The 17,422-nt window shown below is 48.3% G+C and overlaps 1 protein-coding gene and 1 long non-coding RNA gene across 7 annotated transcripts in view; one reads left to right on the top strand and one right to left on the bottom strand.

Annotated features, from left to right (window-relative positions):
* The window catches only part of LOC122389611 (neurobeachin-like), a 157,729-nt gene extending 141,280 nt beyond the window's left edge, over window positions 1-16,449 (bottom strand). For 5 of the 6 annotated variants that reach the window (XM_043381798.1, XM_043381794.1, XM_043381797.1 and 2 more), the window contains exons 1-2: window positions 16,272-16,397; window positions 10,039-10,497 (exon numbers count right to left, since the gene is read on the bottom strand). In XM_043381798.1, the coding sequence (XP_043237733.1) occupies window positions 10,039-10,209 (171 nt within the window). In that variant the 5' untranslated portion in view covers window positions 10,210-10,497; window positions 16,272-16,397. Of the gene's footprint in view, window positions 1-10,038; window positions 10,498-16,271 lie in introns of all 6 variants that reach the window. The other variant, XM_043381793.1, reaches the window with a different exon arrangement.
* LOC122389614 lies at window positions 1,777-4,148 on the top strand. Its single transcript, XR_006258007.1, has 3 exons — window positions 1,777-2,655; window positions 2,936-3,088; window positions 3,447-4,148. It is a non-coding gene; the product is annotated as an uncharacterized LOC122389614 (long non-coding RNA).
* Window positions 16,450-17,422: the final 973 nt, after the last annotated feature.

Raw genomic sequence — 17,422 nt, forward strand, 5'->3', positions numbered from 1 at the left:
AGGAAAGGTGTTAGACTCAGTCCAGTCAGCGGCACGAGCAAATCCAGAGACATAGTGGGGAGATGTCAGGAGGAATAGAAACCAGAGAAATGGAGAGAGAATGGGGTGAGAGAGGACGAAAGGCACCTTGAGATCCTGCCTAATCCTACGTCAACAGTTCAACACAAGTTAATGTTTGTGAGGATTGGTGAATCCGTTATTGCAGATGAAGCTCAGAATGTTTGCCCAGCTATGTGACAGTGTCCACAGGGCCTCAGCGGCCCGGACAAAAAGCCTACTGAGCTAACATGCCTGACTGTTGTTTCCGAGAGACAGAGAAGAGAGGGCGACTGGCACCAACGCACTGTTTCACGACACGTTACAGGCTTTTTGGGGTTTCCATGGAAATGTCAACAAACTGGGACGCTCACAATGCACTACGCTTGTGTTTCCAAGGAAACCAAGAATGAAACCAAGAAACCAAGGAAGCCGCTACTAGCCGCTAGTGGAGTGCCGTAAAACAGTGTCCGAGCATCTCCGCATTCAGCGCGGCTGCCTGTTTTCCATGCGTCCACCCGCACCGCTACTGGGCTGTGTAATATCAAATATGTTTCATCATACATAGAGCACCGTATCACTAAGCTGTCCTCGATAAGATCTCAGAAAGTGATACTGATGGAAGGACAGACGTCGTGACAATCGCCTGCCCCGGGTCCTAGATTAGCGCCCGCTGGGCTGGCGATTAGGATCGACTACCTGGGTGTAGCGAGGGAGGTGTGTCCTGGATCGCTCTGATAGCGACCTGATAAACAACAGGCGTCCAAAAATCCCATAAAATAGGCAGGTAAGAATAGAAAAACTTGTGGATGTCGTAAGCTAAAAAAGAAATGGCACTTGCACGACAGGCTATTCCAGAAGCGTTTGAACTTGTACACAAACGACGATAAAATTGGTGGCAACTCAATTGTCACGAAATATCCTTTCCAGGAGCGCTTAGCTGACAGCTAAAAAACAAAACACTAGATCGCCAATTGTCAACCTGAACTACACCAGCGACATGTCTTATGTAATCATTAGCCGCACACAATCTAAAAAAAAAAAAAATGAACCAAATTCACAATTGACACGACACAACAAATGACAAAGCACAAATGACCTGTTGTCTATACTTCACCAAAGCCGCCAAATGAACATCCCCCCCCCCCCCACCCACACACACACACCTACATTACAGACACCATGACCGCCCGTTCCGTCGATCCCGGTAGTGACCCGGCTGCCGCCGAAATGTCGCGAGGTCGCCGCACACCCGTCTCCGGCGCGGCTTCAGGCGTCTCCCGTAATTGGGTTTGTGTCGTCCGTGCGGTAAGCCCGGGCTACTGCGGTACGGCACGGCCCCAAACTAACCCGCCCCAGTCGGCGGCAGCCCGGCTCAGACACACTTAGATGGGAATTTAATTTGCAGCGGCCTCATAGATGCTGGGTGATGTTGAATGTGACGAATTTCCGGCATGGTCTAGCCGTAATGCTAGGATGACATACTTGGTGCGCCATCTGTTTCACCCATAATATCATAGTACACTTTCACGCCATCTTACATCATCTAACATATTTCAACGCATTGACGAGTAAAACGTGTACACTGTAAAGTGTACACTGTAAACCACGGAATATATAGTCTACGACATGGAATGGACAGATCGCGATTTAACCACGTTAAACGTGTAACTCGAAAGCAAGCAAGGAAGCGCCCGTATTATAAACGCACACAGTGCTCTCGCGCTAGAAAATCAAATATTTTTCACAAAACCACGAAAACAACTCGACAACCTAAACAAAATTCGACATTCTTGTGCAGTAGTGATTCAAGGGTAGAATCGACGGTTTATTTAGTACTGGTAACGGCGATTTACCGTTAATGTTCTCATTCATTTGCTTTTTTGTACTTTTTTATTGTGATTCATAGTCTTCGAATATACAAGGAAAAAGCTGTAACCAGAGAAAGACGCAACTTTGTGACGCTGAGGGCTTTAAATGACTGGAATGCTCTTCCAGAAAGAGTGGTTACTGCCCCCAACCCTTAGCGAATTTAAGAAAGAAATCGACCAGCTTTGGGCAACGTCTCAGTTCAAGCATTGAAATAGTTTGACTGATGCATCGTCAAAATCAGCCACAAAGTTGAAAAACATCCAAACGAAGGAATATCGTGGAGAGAAAGTAAAAGTGAAAGCGAGGAAGTCGCAGGCCCTTTGCAAGGGGCCTCTTTCCATGGACAACTTCAACTTCAACTTCAACTTCAACTTGATTAGGATTACGAATGAGTTTGCGGATTGGCGTTTTTTATCGCGAATTTGTGAGCTTAAAAAGTGATGTGGCCCAGCGCGGTTCGCTGCGGCTACTGCCGAAAGGCGATATCAAAATTGCAACTGTCTAGACACCGGAGAAGGCCAAGATTACTTTACCGAGAAGGCTGCATCCGTGGCTGCCTACGACCCGGCCCGGCCGGCACCGCTAAAGCGAAGGACAACCGGCTGATGGTATCCTTCGCCAGTGGAGCTGCTGTTTCTGGAGCTGCTGCTTCTGCTGCCCCAGTTATAGCGAGAGACGCCAGCCCCCTGGACCAGCCGCTGGCTGCTGTCGCCAGCATGGAAGTGACCACGACACCGACAGGGGCCGGTAAGTTGTTCATTGAAATGATCGTGCAGTTTGGCAGATAGATGCTCACGCTAAATTGTGTTGTACGGGAATCGCTGCTCCGGGAAGCGTTTTTTCTCGTTTAGCTGGAATCGATTTTGTTACAAGAGGTGAAGAAAAACGGACAGCGTTGTCGAAGTGCTGTTTATTGTTTCTGAACTTAATAGCGGGTTGAATAGTGGAGCTCGGCCCAAGTGGAAATTGGTACATGGCACTCGCTACTCGTTACCCCTCATGCAGACACGTGCTTTGCCTTTGTCAGGTTCGGTGCAGGCACACCAGCTTGCCCCGACACTGACGAGTGACGGTGGTTTTCCCGTCGCCCCTGATGGCGGCGAGGGGCCAGCCAGACCCGTCGATGCGGCGACCGCGGTACCAACTGACGCTGTCGAGCAAGAGCGCGCACATTTCACTGGTAGGTGAAAGACAGGGCCGAAGCATGCCTTGCATTTTGAAAGCCGTTAGATTCGGAACCACGAATGGCAGCTCCTTCAACAGCTCTATATCTGGAGCCATTTTCCGCACTGCTGGCGGAGATTCTCGATCTCGAAAGCTTTACGGTACAGCATAACTTCAGGCGCTCGCTCTTCCTGCCATCTAGCGGAAGAAAAATGTCGCGGGCCGCGGCAGTAGAATCGCCATTCCGTTCCTCTCTGTTGACTATCATGTCAGCACAACATTCGTTGGTGTTTTTTTTTTTTTAACCGCTTATTCTAAGCAGTAACCGACGGCACACTCTGGAGGACTGATTGGTGTTTCGGTTCTCCCTCCAGGTACTGCATCGCAGTGTCGCCACCATGCACGGAGGACGTCAGAGGACGGCCCGTCAGTCTTCACGGCCAGTGCGCTGGGCCGGCACGGGTCACACGCTCGGTGAAGTAGCTGGCCTGCGCACGCAGCTCGACATCATCTGTGGTGTCATCCCAGCCTTTCTTCAGATCATTCACTCGCCGCTTCAGCCACGCCACCGCCGGCCGCAGTCATCCGGCCACGGAGGATAAGTGATAGGCCGACCACACCACAAGAACAGTGCTCTCCGTGTAAATATCACGACCGGAAGTGCGCGAGCTACTGACTGGGAGATGGCGCTCGCGCTGACGCTGTTTCCTCGACGTTTATGCAGCTCCTGGCGAGGTGACCGGTCTTGCTACAGGTCTAATAACGCCGTGCCCGGTCCGCCGTGGACCCTGACCGACCCGCCGGTGTCTTGGCGTCTCGCCTCACACCCGCTGCTGCAGAGAACACGTTCGTCACTCAACACTGCCCGCGCCAGGATGCTGGCCAGATCCAGGCCTTCTGCGCGCGTGTCGGCCCGAATTGTGCTGCTAACGGCGTCTGGTAGCCCGGCGATGAAAGTACTGGCGATGAAAGCACCTACCCGAATGCAAGCCGAATGCAGCAAAAGATGCTCCTCCAAGTGTGGAAACCGAGCGTCGTGCGCGCTCGAAATTTTAATACAACCAATTTTTGCAGGCTTTTGACTTTGAAAATTTCACCGGCGCAGTTCGCACAGTTTCGGAGCAATAACCCGCTAACAAAGACAGGCTCACATACATCCATGCATAGTTTGAGTTTTATAATAGTTATTTAATTTATAAGAGTGAAAAGAAATAACCTCATGCTCATTAATATCGAAATTAAAAATATTAATCCAGAATATATTTTGTGAATATCACTTCGTCGGTGGATTAATATGCAGAATTGATGGGAAAGCTAAGCAGTAAGCAGTGTTTCGTATCCTCCGTGTCGTGAATGTCACCGACCGAAGTGATATTCACGAAAATATATTTTTGATTAACAATTTTAATTTCGATATTAATGAGCATGAGGTTATTTCTTTTCACTTCTACAACGTTAACTATGCTCAAAAGAACGCTTAACTTTATCAAACAAAAGTTATTTAATTTGATAAAACTCATCTCGTTCATCAGCACGGAAGTGCCAAAACCACAGCAGCACACCTAAAATTGCCAGATAGCCAAAAACTCAGCAGTTACAGGAAAAATTCGTTTTGTCCATTCCATGTCGTAGACTATATATTCCGTGCTGTAAACACAGCCAAATCCTACAAAAAAAAGCAGGCTGACCAACCCAAAGACATGATGCACCTTAGGCATAGCCACTCCGGTGTAAATAGGTCATCAAAAGCAGCGTTTGTCACTAACTTCACCTTAGAACATTAGACCAACACCGCTGTGATGCAGCTCAGTCGGAGTCACGGCACAGAGACACGTTACAGCGGTACACCATGGACCACTCGTGGCAATAATTTCCCACAAACTCGGCCAATAGGTGTCCAGAGATCTGCTGCGTCCCCAACTTCAGTTGCTAATGCAGCTAATCTCGTTTGCTGTCCAGATAAGAGCACGGCCGAAACTCGACAAAACTGGGCTGGTGGTGACGCCTAGCCGCCCAGTATGGTAGCTAGATGTGCTCAGCAACGTCTTGGGGAGACTATAGTTTATCATTTATATAGTGGTTTATATAGTTTATATTTATATTTATTATAGACTCAGTTTACAATGTCGATTACTGTAAACAAAGGCACCAAATGCAATCACAAAATGTATCATACGACTTAGAGAACGACCGCATCGAGTGACCAAATCGGAAACATTGCGTCTCAATCAACATGAACAGAGCAGTTCATACGAAATATGCAGCCAGATGACAATTCGCTGACTTTGAACATCTAAGTATGTTTGAAACTATGCAAAGATATGAACAGTAAAATAAGCATATGTCTGCAGCCACCACTACTGCATGAGTCATGACAGCTCACCATCTTCTAAGAGGCATGCAGTCTTTTTCTGGAAAAATATCAGCGACAATATTATGGCTTGACATGGGACACGACATAACATTCTGGAGCAATATATAGCAGCGCGAAATTTAGTATGTAGCATAGCAATTCGGTGAAGACGTGCTTGTCCAAGGCCAGAGTAGCGTAAAATTTTTGAAACAGGCATCATGGTCATCCTTGGCGGTACCCCAGACTTTAGCAAATGGATGCTGAGAAAAGAATACTTCCAGCGTTAGAATCTTCGGAAGTAATGCATTTTTAGCCTGCTCAACGCTCAGGGTGTAAATAAACATGCACTTAATGAAGAGCCGGACACTTTAATTAAAACGCGTTTCATCAAAAGCACCACACATGTCGCCAACGCAGCCCGTTCCTGAAAGGTATTTTGCTTACGACTCGGCCTGTGGAACTACCATTCTGAGAGCGCACGCGACACTCTGGTGAGGGTCCTCCAGCTATCAGACCACTTCTGGCAGCGACCCGTCTCCAGAGCCACCTCCGCCCATTCATTGATGAATAGGAAGTGGTCCTTTGATAGTCGTGCGTCCAGAACAGCATCGCTTGGAGTGTTGCAACAGTGGAGTGTTGATAATTTTGGGACATCCAATGTGAATATGCAGGGCGCCCCAATTCACTGGATTGATGCAGTAACGTTCGTAAACAGCCAATGGATTCCCAGCTAGCAGAATCTCACGCATCACTTCACTAGTTCATCCAGACAGCCCAAAAAAGAACAATTCGTCAACATCGGCAAAGTACCTACCTAGGTAATGCACTGACTATTTAGGCTCACCGCATGAAGGAGCGAATGAAGCAGCACCTAGTCATACACCAAAGACATGCGCACGGCCAACACTTCGCTTCTCGGAAACCTAGGTAGGAGTCACATTGCAATCATATCCGTGTGGACAAGGAGCCACAATCACATAGTAAGGGCAACTCAAAATTGGGTGTGCACGGCCAACAACTGCCAAACAGAGAATCGGAGTGCGAAGAAGGAACGAACGAGAGAAACACTGCCCTGTCCTTAACTGAACTGTACCTTACATACCGACAGTTTCCAGCAAGAACATCCAAGTGTCAAACTTTCGAAAATGAGATCTTTATCCCGTTCGACTCAGCTCGACGAGCTAAGTCGAATGGTATAAAAATCTCAATTTCGAAAATTTGACAGTTTAGAATGTTCTTGCTGGGAACGGTCGATACATACAGTCTCGAATTACGATAATATAGTCGTTAGCAAAGCTACTGCGAGGAGAAATGTATGCCCATTGCCCAGTGCCCACCTGTAGAAATATTTTTTTTCTACGCAGCCTTTCGATTGAAATAAAAACCAAACGACTATTCGAGTTAGCATACAAGGCTATCACCAACCACTCACTCCGAAGTTACATCATTAATTGCATACCATCACGGAGAACGCTTGAGCAGTAGTTTTGAGAGTCAAATCACACCACCGCTTTGCCTTCCCTGCCACTAATGGAAGCGCAGTCACTGGCGGGGCGACAGTTAAGCCGATTTCATTATTCTCGGGACCATCTAAAGAGTCGAGCGTCGACAGATTCCGAGAGGAAATGTCCCATTTGATTCACCACCAGGGCACCAAAAGATATTTTATCTGGCCAGGAGCAGACGACGTTCAAATGACAGGGGCGTGGAACTATTCTAATATTGCACACACTTCTTGCGTGATGGTGTCCGTATGAGTCACAAAAATTGAATAATATTGTGTATCTATTTAAACTTCAATTTAGTCCGATACACTTAACCACATGCAAAGACAATATTAACAGCATGAAAACTTGTCAGGCCTACCCATACCATATCGCACGCATTTCCCTACTTGTAACCAGCCTCATGTAAATTTGATGTAAATCCCTTTCCGATACACCTTTAAAACGCTGTTCAGCAGAGGAAGCAAATGCTGCTTCTTCAGGGTAACCTTCTTCAGGGTAAATTTTGGACGCTTCTGAACTTTTGTTTTCAATACAGATGTGTCCGGACAGCCAGCTTCTTAACAATCAATACCAACAAATATTTCGAAACAAGCGATTGACATAACTTAAAGGTAGTGTGCCACCTTCCAATGATTTCCCATTTTATTTTTCCTAGGATAAGAAGCTTCTGTTTTTACCTAATATCGCAAAAAATCAAAAATGGGCCTAAAATAGTGCTTTTTTCGCCTAAAAGTTTATCGGTTTTCGATATGTATAACAACTGTAGTGGGCTGACCTGCAAACAGGCGTCGGCAACAATCGCGAATGCGGCGCACATGTGACAATAAGCAAAGGTTATTATAGAGTTACGACGTACGGGAATGAGTTATCAGCTGTCTAATCGTAGACAACACAATGTCGAATTTAAACTGTAAGCCTGTATTGGTATTGTTTCTTTAATTTGGCTGTCGAACATTAATTTATGGTTTGAAATATTATTGTAAAATAACTGATATGAAACAGCCGTCTCTAAAGTTATGACCCCATCTCACCACATGAAAGTGGCAGAAATGACAATGATCAGCTGACGCATTTTTCTTGGCCGAAGTCAGAGCGCGCGGCCCGACGCACCACCACCGCACCACAAAGTATGAGCAGATGCCGCGCCCAAAGCCAGGGCCCCGGTAACGTGACGTAGCCGAGTCGGGGCAGCGTGCGCTGACCCAAGCCGGGGCCGCGGCTTTGGGCGCGGTCTACCGCATCCCCGCGGGCAGCCCCAGGCTATCACATGACACCGGGAGGACGCGCGGCCCCGGCTTGGGTCAGCGCACGCTGCCCCGACTCGGCTACCTCACGTTACCGGGGCCCTGGCTTTGGGCGCGGTCTACCGCACCACCTATCAGGCGTGTTCGAAACCGCAGGAGATGATGATGAACAGGTTTATCGAAACTTGATTGGATGAGCCTATCGGTAATAGCGATTTCAGTGTGTGCATTTATTGTTCATAGTGGTGTGAAATGTGGTTGGGGTACGACCGACAACCCGTCGGGGCGAATTTCGCACTGGGGTACTCAAAATTTGAAGAATTTAAGACGTTTCCATGAGTTTTGAAGGTATGGATAAGTTCTAAAAATCCGGTTCTCCTTATCTGGGCCATTAACTCCATACGGTCCAGGAAAGCTGGCACACTACCTTTAATCGTCCACTCCCTTACTAACGCACCCAAAACATTATTTCACAAATAATTTAACTAAAATAACCTAACCTAGCCGATGATCAGTTACAAACAGCGAACAAATGCCATCAACCGGCGCCAAATGGTTGGCTGATGAGTGCCCGCTATCGCCCTGACCAGGTGCGGCTGGCTGACCGGCGCTACTCGCCGACCCATCGGCTGCCGCCCCCCCCCCCCCCCCGCGCCGCGGGATTTCTGACGTCACCATCGGGCGTCCGACAATCGATAGGGCGTTTATCGACGGACGACCGGCCGGCGGCGCCGTCACAGTCCGCGGCCGCGTCACGTAATGTCACCGCTCCGTCACTAACCGAAACACAACACCGGCTGCATACCCGGGTCACTGTGGATACACCACGAGTGGAAACAAAACCCCTCCTGGATACACGGGTCACAATGGATACGTTAGGTAAAAACAGACATGTGCAAATAACGGAAACACGATCCCGGCTGAATACCAGAGTCACTATGGATACACCACGAAAGGGAACAGTAGCCCTTGATGGACAAAGAGTCACAGACCTTTGTAACTGATGGAAACACAGCCATGGCTGGATACAGAGCTCACTGTGTATGCGTCACGAAATGGAAACAGTAGCTTTGGATGAAAACAAACGCGTGTCCTAGGTGGTCAATGGAAGCACGAGCTCCACTGGATGCAAGGGTCACTGTGGAGTGTGGATGCGACACCGATAGAAAAATAGCCCTTGGTGGATGCCATGATTCAGCAATGGCGGTAACACAGTCCTCGGCTGGAGCACGGGTACGTAAGGATTGAAACAAAAATCCGAAAAGAAACAGGGAATCGTCACGGAAGGAAACACAACCGCTATCTGGATACAGCATAGGAGTTACAAACCGAAAGAAAAACTGACTGGATAATTGGATACAGACATGTGTCAAAAACGAACTAACGAACTTGGCCGGATATGGGGTTTCGCAACGGACTTACAGTCCCAGTTGTCAGCCATAGAAGGGTTCAGAGAGTAGAGACTATGGTAACCGTACTGAGTTGACAGAATCCCACTTCCTGAATAGGAGAATTCACCACTAACAGAAACACGGTCCTCGGCTGGATCAGGGATTCGTTACGAACGAATTTGCAACCCCAGCTGTTGACAGCATCAGTCACTGACAGAAAACGGTAATGATGGAAACACAGCCCCGTCTAGAGTTGGATCAGGGAGCCGCTGCACTGATGGAAACAGGCCAGATGGGCCTACAGGGATTCGTTGCATTTAAAACAGGACGCAGAACACGGCACATATTGCCTAGCTTATTTCCATTTTCCCTTATCTTGTCAGTCACGATCCCATCCTCCCTGTGACGGCTAAGACCGATAACTCGGCACGTGGAGCCCCCCCCCCCCTTCCTCCCCTCCCGTCACTCACCAGGTGGAGCACGGTGTTGACGATTTCCTTGTCCTCCATCTGACCGACCTCGACCAGGCCGATCAGCACGGCGAACCGCAGGTCGTCCGTCATCGTCGAGCGCATGATGTCCGACGAGGTGCGGATGCCGCCCTGCTCGCCGGCCTCTGGCTCGCCCCCGGCGGCCGCCATGGCGCGCGCGCGCCGCGCACCGCCGGCGGCGGACTCACTCACTCACACACGCACTAGGAGCGGTGTCTGCACGCACCGGGTCGGTTCACGGTGCCGTCACCGCGACCATCGCACTGGCACACACCGGTCGACCACAGCGGGCCGCACTGCACTGCACTGCACTGCACTGAGACGTCGCGCGGTGGGAGCGAGAGTTGAGACACGCCACTAGTGAGGCTCACACAGGAGAGTCACCAGTAGCAGTCAGATGTGGCTTGGTAGCTTCAGAGGACGGTAGACAGATTTATCCTGGAAGGAGAGTGCCAGTCAGTTGACATGTCACAATTGATCTTTATTCAACAGAAAAAAGAGACAACAGTACCTACATCAAAATGCTTTGGTTGTCTTTTTTAAACTTTTTAGACTCAAGCAGCATGCTCAGTCATATGCCACTGAAAACAGAATAAATGTTCTAAGCCATGCAGTTTAAGCAGTACCTGTCAGATTGGCAGCCCAGATGAGCACACATCCATCATAACTTATTCCTAGCTCAGCTCAATTGTACTTCATGTTCATCCTTCATCCTGATTCATGAACATCATTCAACAGCACTTCACTCAAAGTTATGGTCCTTGACCTTGTTCATTTTTCAGTCAGGTGTGATCTGTCATGATAAGGATAACCATTTGAGCTTCCTTTCATTTCAATATAAAAAGCATGTCTGATTTACATATGGATTGTTGCAATGAACCAATGACCACTAGGAACCATAATTGTTACCTAAAGATAGGTAGGTACAAAATCTTACTTGAACAGCCTTAGGATATCAAGCCTGTATTTGTATGCTCCATTACAAAAACAAAATTACAAATGAAAATAAAAGATAACCACTATTCCTTGGACTGCTATAAGAGTAAGAAAGGAGGCAGCTTGAATTCGGTAACATTAGCTTGCAAAGATCATGTCGTATGTGTGTCTTACACTCCGTGCCTTGTGTTTCAGATGTTGCTAATAAAAGCCTAGCATCAGGCATTGTCTCTGAATCACCACAATTTTATTAGCAACATATCTAGAAGAGTCAAGAGTCAACATATCGAGAGACGGATCATCATGGACAAGTACTTGAAGCCTCCGGAGCTCAATATCGACCCAAAGTCTCCATCAGCTGAAGACGAATGGGACATGTGGATTGCCAAGTTCAACGACTTCTTTGATTCCCTGGATTCCTCTCTCAATGCAGACAAGCTGACCCTCCTGCGTGCGTTCATGTCTTGTCCATGCTACAAGCTCATCAAATCAGCCACTACGTATGTGGAAGCTGTGGATCTGCTCAAAGCCAGGTTTGTGAAGCCGCGCAGTGAGATCTATGCGAGACATCGATTGGCATCCAGGAAACAGCAACCTGGTGAGTCACTTGATTCATATCTGGAAGAACTTGAGTCATTGGCCTCCCAATGTATGTTTAAGGCTGTAACAGCTGAACAGGCTAAGGAAGACGCTATCCGTGACGCCTTCATCAGTGGTCTATCCTCGAACCAGATACGACAGCGTCTTCTTGAGAACCTCACACTGAGCCTGGAAAAGACAGTATCTCAAGCTCGTTCGCTGGAGATGGCTCAGAGACAGTCAGAAGCGTACAACAGTTATGGTGACTACAGCTCTGTCACTGCGCATGTGCATCAAGAGCAGCAGGCTACTCCAACTCAGCAGGTGTCATCTGAAGCCACTGATGAGGTATCTGCTGCTCTCCTTCGCCCCTGCTACTTTTGTGGTGGACCGGGTCATCCACGCAATAAGTGCAGGGCCAGAAATGTCTTCTGTTCGAACTGTGGAAAGCAGGGACACTTCGCAAAAGTGTGTCAGTCCGAATCAGTTGAACCGTCGTTGTACGCACCTCGTCCTCAAGTTCCCCGCCAGCCACCACGTGTGCCGGGGGCAGGTCGTGGGCGAGGGGCTGCTTCGGCCAGGGCTCAAACCTCTGCTGCGATGCCAATCATATCAGCCATCCAGAACTGCTCTCTTCCAAGTTTGAAATCGGCTATGATGTCTGTGTCTGTTGATGGACGTGACCTGGAAGCTCTCGTTGACACTGGAAGCTCACAGAGTTTCATCAGCACTGAAGTTGCGAGGAGCATCGGTCTACACATTACTCCAGCACAGGGAGTAGTATGCATGGCCTCAACTCAGCACCACGTGGATGTTGTTGGGCAGTGCACGGTGAAGCTACGAGTGGGAGAGGAAGAGTATACTGATTACAAGCTCTCAGTCATGGATGGGCTTTGTGCTCCTATACTCCTGGGTCACGACTTCCTGGGAGCTCACGACAGTGTATGCCTCACCTTTGGAGGTTCCCGACCATCCCTGTCCCTGTGCGGTCTGGTGCCGGCTGTGGTGAGGCCGCCCTCACTGTTTTCAAATCTGACTCCTGACTGTCATCCCATCCAGGCCAAATCTCGGCGCTACTCATCGTCAGAGTTGAAGTTCATCGAGGACGAGACGGCTAGACTGCTCAAAGAAGGCATCATCACTCCCAGTACTAGCCCCTGGCGAGCTCAGGTCCTGATTGTGCCATCCACCAGCGGCAAGCGCCGGATGGTGGTTGACTACTCACAGACCGTGAACAGATTTACCGAGTTGAACGCGTACCCACTACCGAGAATCAACGAGATAGTTGACAAGATCGCGCAGTACTCACACTTCAGTACTGTCGACCTGGCCAGCGCCTATCACCAAATCCCGATTTCGTCAGAGGATCGCAAATACACAGCATTTGAAGCTGGAGGCAAGCTGTACGAGTTTCTCCGTATCCCGTTTGGTGTCACGAACGGCGTGGCATGTTTTCAGCAGATTCTCGATGACATCATTCAATCAGAGGGTCTGAAGGACACATTCGCCTACGTGGATGACGTCACCATCTGTGGTCGCGACAAAGAACAGCACGATGCCAATCTGAAGCGGTTTCTGGATGCTGCTGCGAAGTACTCGCTCACAATCAATCAGGCGAAGTGCACCTTCGGGAGCACATCTGTCAAGATACTGGGGCACGTGATCGAGAACAGGACCATCCGACCAGATCCAGACAGGCTACAGGCACTGATGGAGCTGCCTGTACCGCAAGATGCAAAGTCTCTGAAGCGCGCAATGGGTATGCTGTCGCACTACTCGAAGTGGGTTCCGGGGTTCTCGGAGAAGTTGCAACCGCTCTCTGCTACCTGCAGCTTCCCGCTGTCTCCGGGAGCCATCCACGCGTACGAGACGCTGAAGAGGGACATCGGTTCGGCCACCATGTCGGCCGTCGACGACTACGCCACGTTCGTTGTCGAAACTGACGCTTCAGACAGCGCAATCGCCGCAATACTGACTCAGAACGATAAGCCAGTGGCGTTCTTTTCTAGAACCTTGAACCCCTCTGAAAAAAGGCAACCATCCATCGAGAAAGAAGCTGCAGCAATCGTCGAGGCGATCCGCAAGTGGCGCCATCTGCTGATCGGAAAACACTTCAAGCTGTTAACTGACCAGCGTTCAGTCTCGTTCATGTTTGACAAAACATGCAAAGGTCGAGTCAAAAACGACAAGATCCTTCGGTGGCGTCTAGAACTGGCCTGCATGAGTTTCGACATCGTCTACCGACCTGGAATCTACAACACCGTGCCAGACATGCTGTCCAGGGCCGGACAGGTATGTGGAGCTGTTTCGGGCGGGTCCCGAGAGGCTATTCGTCACCTACACGATCAGATGTGCCATCCTGGTGTCACTCGCTTGAGCCATTACCTGCGCTGTCAGAATATTCCTTTCTCAGTGGACGATGTCAGAACTGTTATATCGCAATGTCGAACTTGCAGTATATGCAAGCCCTCTTTCGTTCGGTTGTCGGGTACCCTGATCAAGGCCACGCGTGTGTTTGAACGTCTAAGTGTAGATTTTAAAGGACCACTACCGTCTTGTACTGAGAGAGCTTATTTGTTCGTGGTGGTGGACGAGTTCTCGCGTTTCCCCTTTGCGTTTGCTGTGAAGGACACGTCTGCCGAGACCGCCATTCAGTGCCTGACATCACTTTTCACAGTGTTCGGCACTCCCGAGTTCGTGCACTCCGATCGTGGAGCCGCTTTCACATCAGTGCGGTACAAGGAGTTTCTCGCGATGAACCGGATTGCCCAAAGCTTCTGTTCAGCGTACAACGCTCCAGGTAATGGGCAGACTGAGCGATACAATGGTACGATTTGGAAGGCTGTAACCCTGGCATGTCATGACAAAGGCATCAGCCTCCGAGAGTGGGAGACTGTGCTTCCATTGGCGCTGCATAGTGTGCGTTCGCTGCTCTGCACCGCCACGAATCAGACTCCTCACGAGCGCTTCTTCTCACACCCTCGCAGGTCGGCATCGGGCCAGGCGCTCCCTACGTGGCTACTCGGTGCTGATCGTGTTCTGCTGAAGCACACCAATCGAGCCAGCAAGTACGAGCCGCTGGTGGATGAGGTTGAGCTTGTACATGTGACTCCAACATACGCTAAAGTTCGACTACCTAGCGGTAGAGTGCCTACTGTCTCTCTTCGGCATCTGGCTCCAGTTGCACGTTCTGATGGTGCGGAACCGACGTGTGAGGCTGGATCTGAGGTCGATGTTGGAGTTGGACTGGGTTCGTCCGATGACGGGAGTGGTTGCGTCGAGACAGAGATGGGCCCTGCTGAGGCTGAGCAGGCTGTGGTGGGCCCAAGCCCGCACTGTGATCGCAATGGGGCTATGAGGCAAGAGGCAACCAGTGTTCAAACTGAGAATACTGATCTGCGTAGGTCGACGCGAGTTAAAAGGAAGCCACGGTGGATGGACGACTATGATGCGTGATGTGTGAGGTATACGATGCTGCGCGTTGCGTTGCTTTAGGATCATTCGCTTTGGTTCATTTGCATTTTATGCATTTGCTAGGGAGAAGTTATGTTCTTTTTGACAGGGGGTGAATGTCGTATGTGTGTCTTACACTCCGTGCCTTGTGTTTCAGATGTTGCTAATAAAAGCCTAGCATCAGGCATTGTCTCTGAATCACCACAGATCATTTTATCTTTTACATCTATTTTTAGTGTTTTTAGTAGTATCAGTATTTTGTCAATGTGGTGTACGCTGTCATTGTTCTTAGCTAGGTATTACAATTGATGCCAGCGTGCTCTTATGTAGGTATTTGAATGAGCTTTCACATGCCGTTTACCGACTGTGGAAAATGTCTGTTTCAGTTTTGTCAAAGTTTGCAATGGCCATAATTGCAATTGTGACTAGGTTACTGCAACTGGGTGCCAAAAGTATCTAACCTCAGATCTTACAACATGACATGAAATCCACTGGCATGTTACCCACAATGACATCAGTCGGGGAAACTATGGTAAAATCTGCTATTTTTAGCAGTCTGCTATTTTTAGCAGAAATCTGCTAAAAATGGGTACGCATGTGACATCATCGTACCCAAATATAGCAGATTTGGGTACGGCCCCCGACAAAAGCAGATCTGCACCCTAATTGAAGCAAATGCGCATCAAATGCCTGGCAGATTCATGATGAGAATAGTGCTGAGAGTGTTCTCTGCTATTTTTGTTCAGATCCGACTATTTTCAAATTCATTATTTGAAAATAGTCGGATCTGAACAAAAATATCAGAGGACATCCTCAGCACTATTCTAATCATGAATCTGCCAGGCATTTGATGCGCATTTGCTTCAATTAGGGTGCAGATCTGCTTTTGTCGGGGGTCGTACCCAAATCTGCTATATTTGGGTACGATGACGTCACATGCGTACCCATTTTTAGCAGATTTCTGCTAAAAATTGCAGACTGCTAAAAATAGCAGATTTTACCATAGTTTCCCCGACTGACATTGGCTCTGAAAGCAGGCCGTTGATATTCATATTTACTTTGCGACCAGTCACCAAGTTACTTTTGGTGCTGTCCCTAAGAAGCAAATCACATGATACCCTTTGAACTCCTGATTTGATATCTGATCATTATTCATGGCACAAACAAGTTTAAGAGCAATTAATTCAAGGGACGTACTTAAAATTCGGCTTCAATCAATTCAACATAAAGCTTAAAAAGCTTACCTGACCATTCAGTCTCACCCACAACTTCGACACGATCTTCACACACGATAAGACGAAAAGCTGATCAAGTGGCTATACCCGTCAGATTTTTGCAACTAACAACACCCTCGCACCGTAACCTCTCCCACTGGAGATTTGTTTGTGTCCCTTTCCGTGTTTTCGTGTCGTCGGCAACTGCGCCATATTTGTCCCACCTGGCTTGATGTATAGAGATGGACAATGCAAGGCAAATCTAGTGGGAGATTGTGCAAGTACCAAAACAAAAAAGAGAGGTTCTTCACGGTTTTTTCATTAGCGATTACATGGATTGCGGTTAGGGCGCCGCCGGATAATACATTGTTTCCACGGCGACGCTGGCCATAATAATGATAATTGATAATAGGAAGTTGATCTGAGGATAGGTCTTGTTTTGTTGTAGGTAGGTACCTATACCTACATCTTTTGACTCTTGGGCTTTGGCATGGGCGGATTCAGGACTCAGGAGGACGATCTACGGACGCTAAGTAGGTTACGGCTAGAAAATAAGCGAGGGGCGGGCCAGCCCAGAGGGCCCGCCCCGCGCCCCTGTCGGCCCTGGCCCGGCCTAGGGGCGCCGCGCCCGTATTCGCATGTTTGGTGAGTTCATGTTTATTGCCTGTTCAGTTCAAGCTTTTTTAAGATTCAGTGTTACTCGAGCCGAGCAGCTCCTCATCAATAAGTATGCTTCTACAAAGTACTGGTGTTGGCAGCGGCAGGCTACTTGCTGACTGCATTAGTACTCACTTCCGTGCAAGCTCCTGTGCCGATCTTGACCTTCTCTAAGTAACTTTCTAGTATAGTTTGTATTAAAAATACTGAAATATTTATTGCGAATCTTTTTAATTGTCATGCATTTATCTAGAATAGCTTATCAAAGCTACTTGGAATCTTTTTAAAATATTTCTTAGCTACATGTTGAGTAACAGAAATGCTATTTTCTTGCACTTTGGGCTGACATTAGGCTGGAATAGATGTACATTTCGTTGAAATTGATTTTTTACATTATTTCTATTGCATCCGGGGTCGAATCCATGAAGAAATCTATATTTATATGTGGGATCCGGTAAGGTTGGTGGAAAACAACTAATTTTATACTAAAAAGTGCTGCTTTTTGTTCTAAAGTCGATGATTAT

This window comes from Amphibalanus amphitrite, unplaced genomic scaffold (assembly GCF_019059575.1).
Source record: "Amphibalanus amphitrite isolate SeventyFive unplaced genomic scaffold, NRLGWU_Aamphi_draft 000365F_arrow, whole genome shotgun sequence".
Lineage (NCBI taxonomy): Eukaryota > Metazoa > Arthropoda > Thecostraca > Balanomorpha > Balanidae > Amphibalanus > Amphibalanus amphitrite.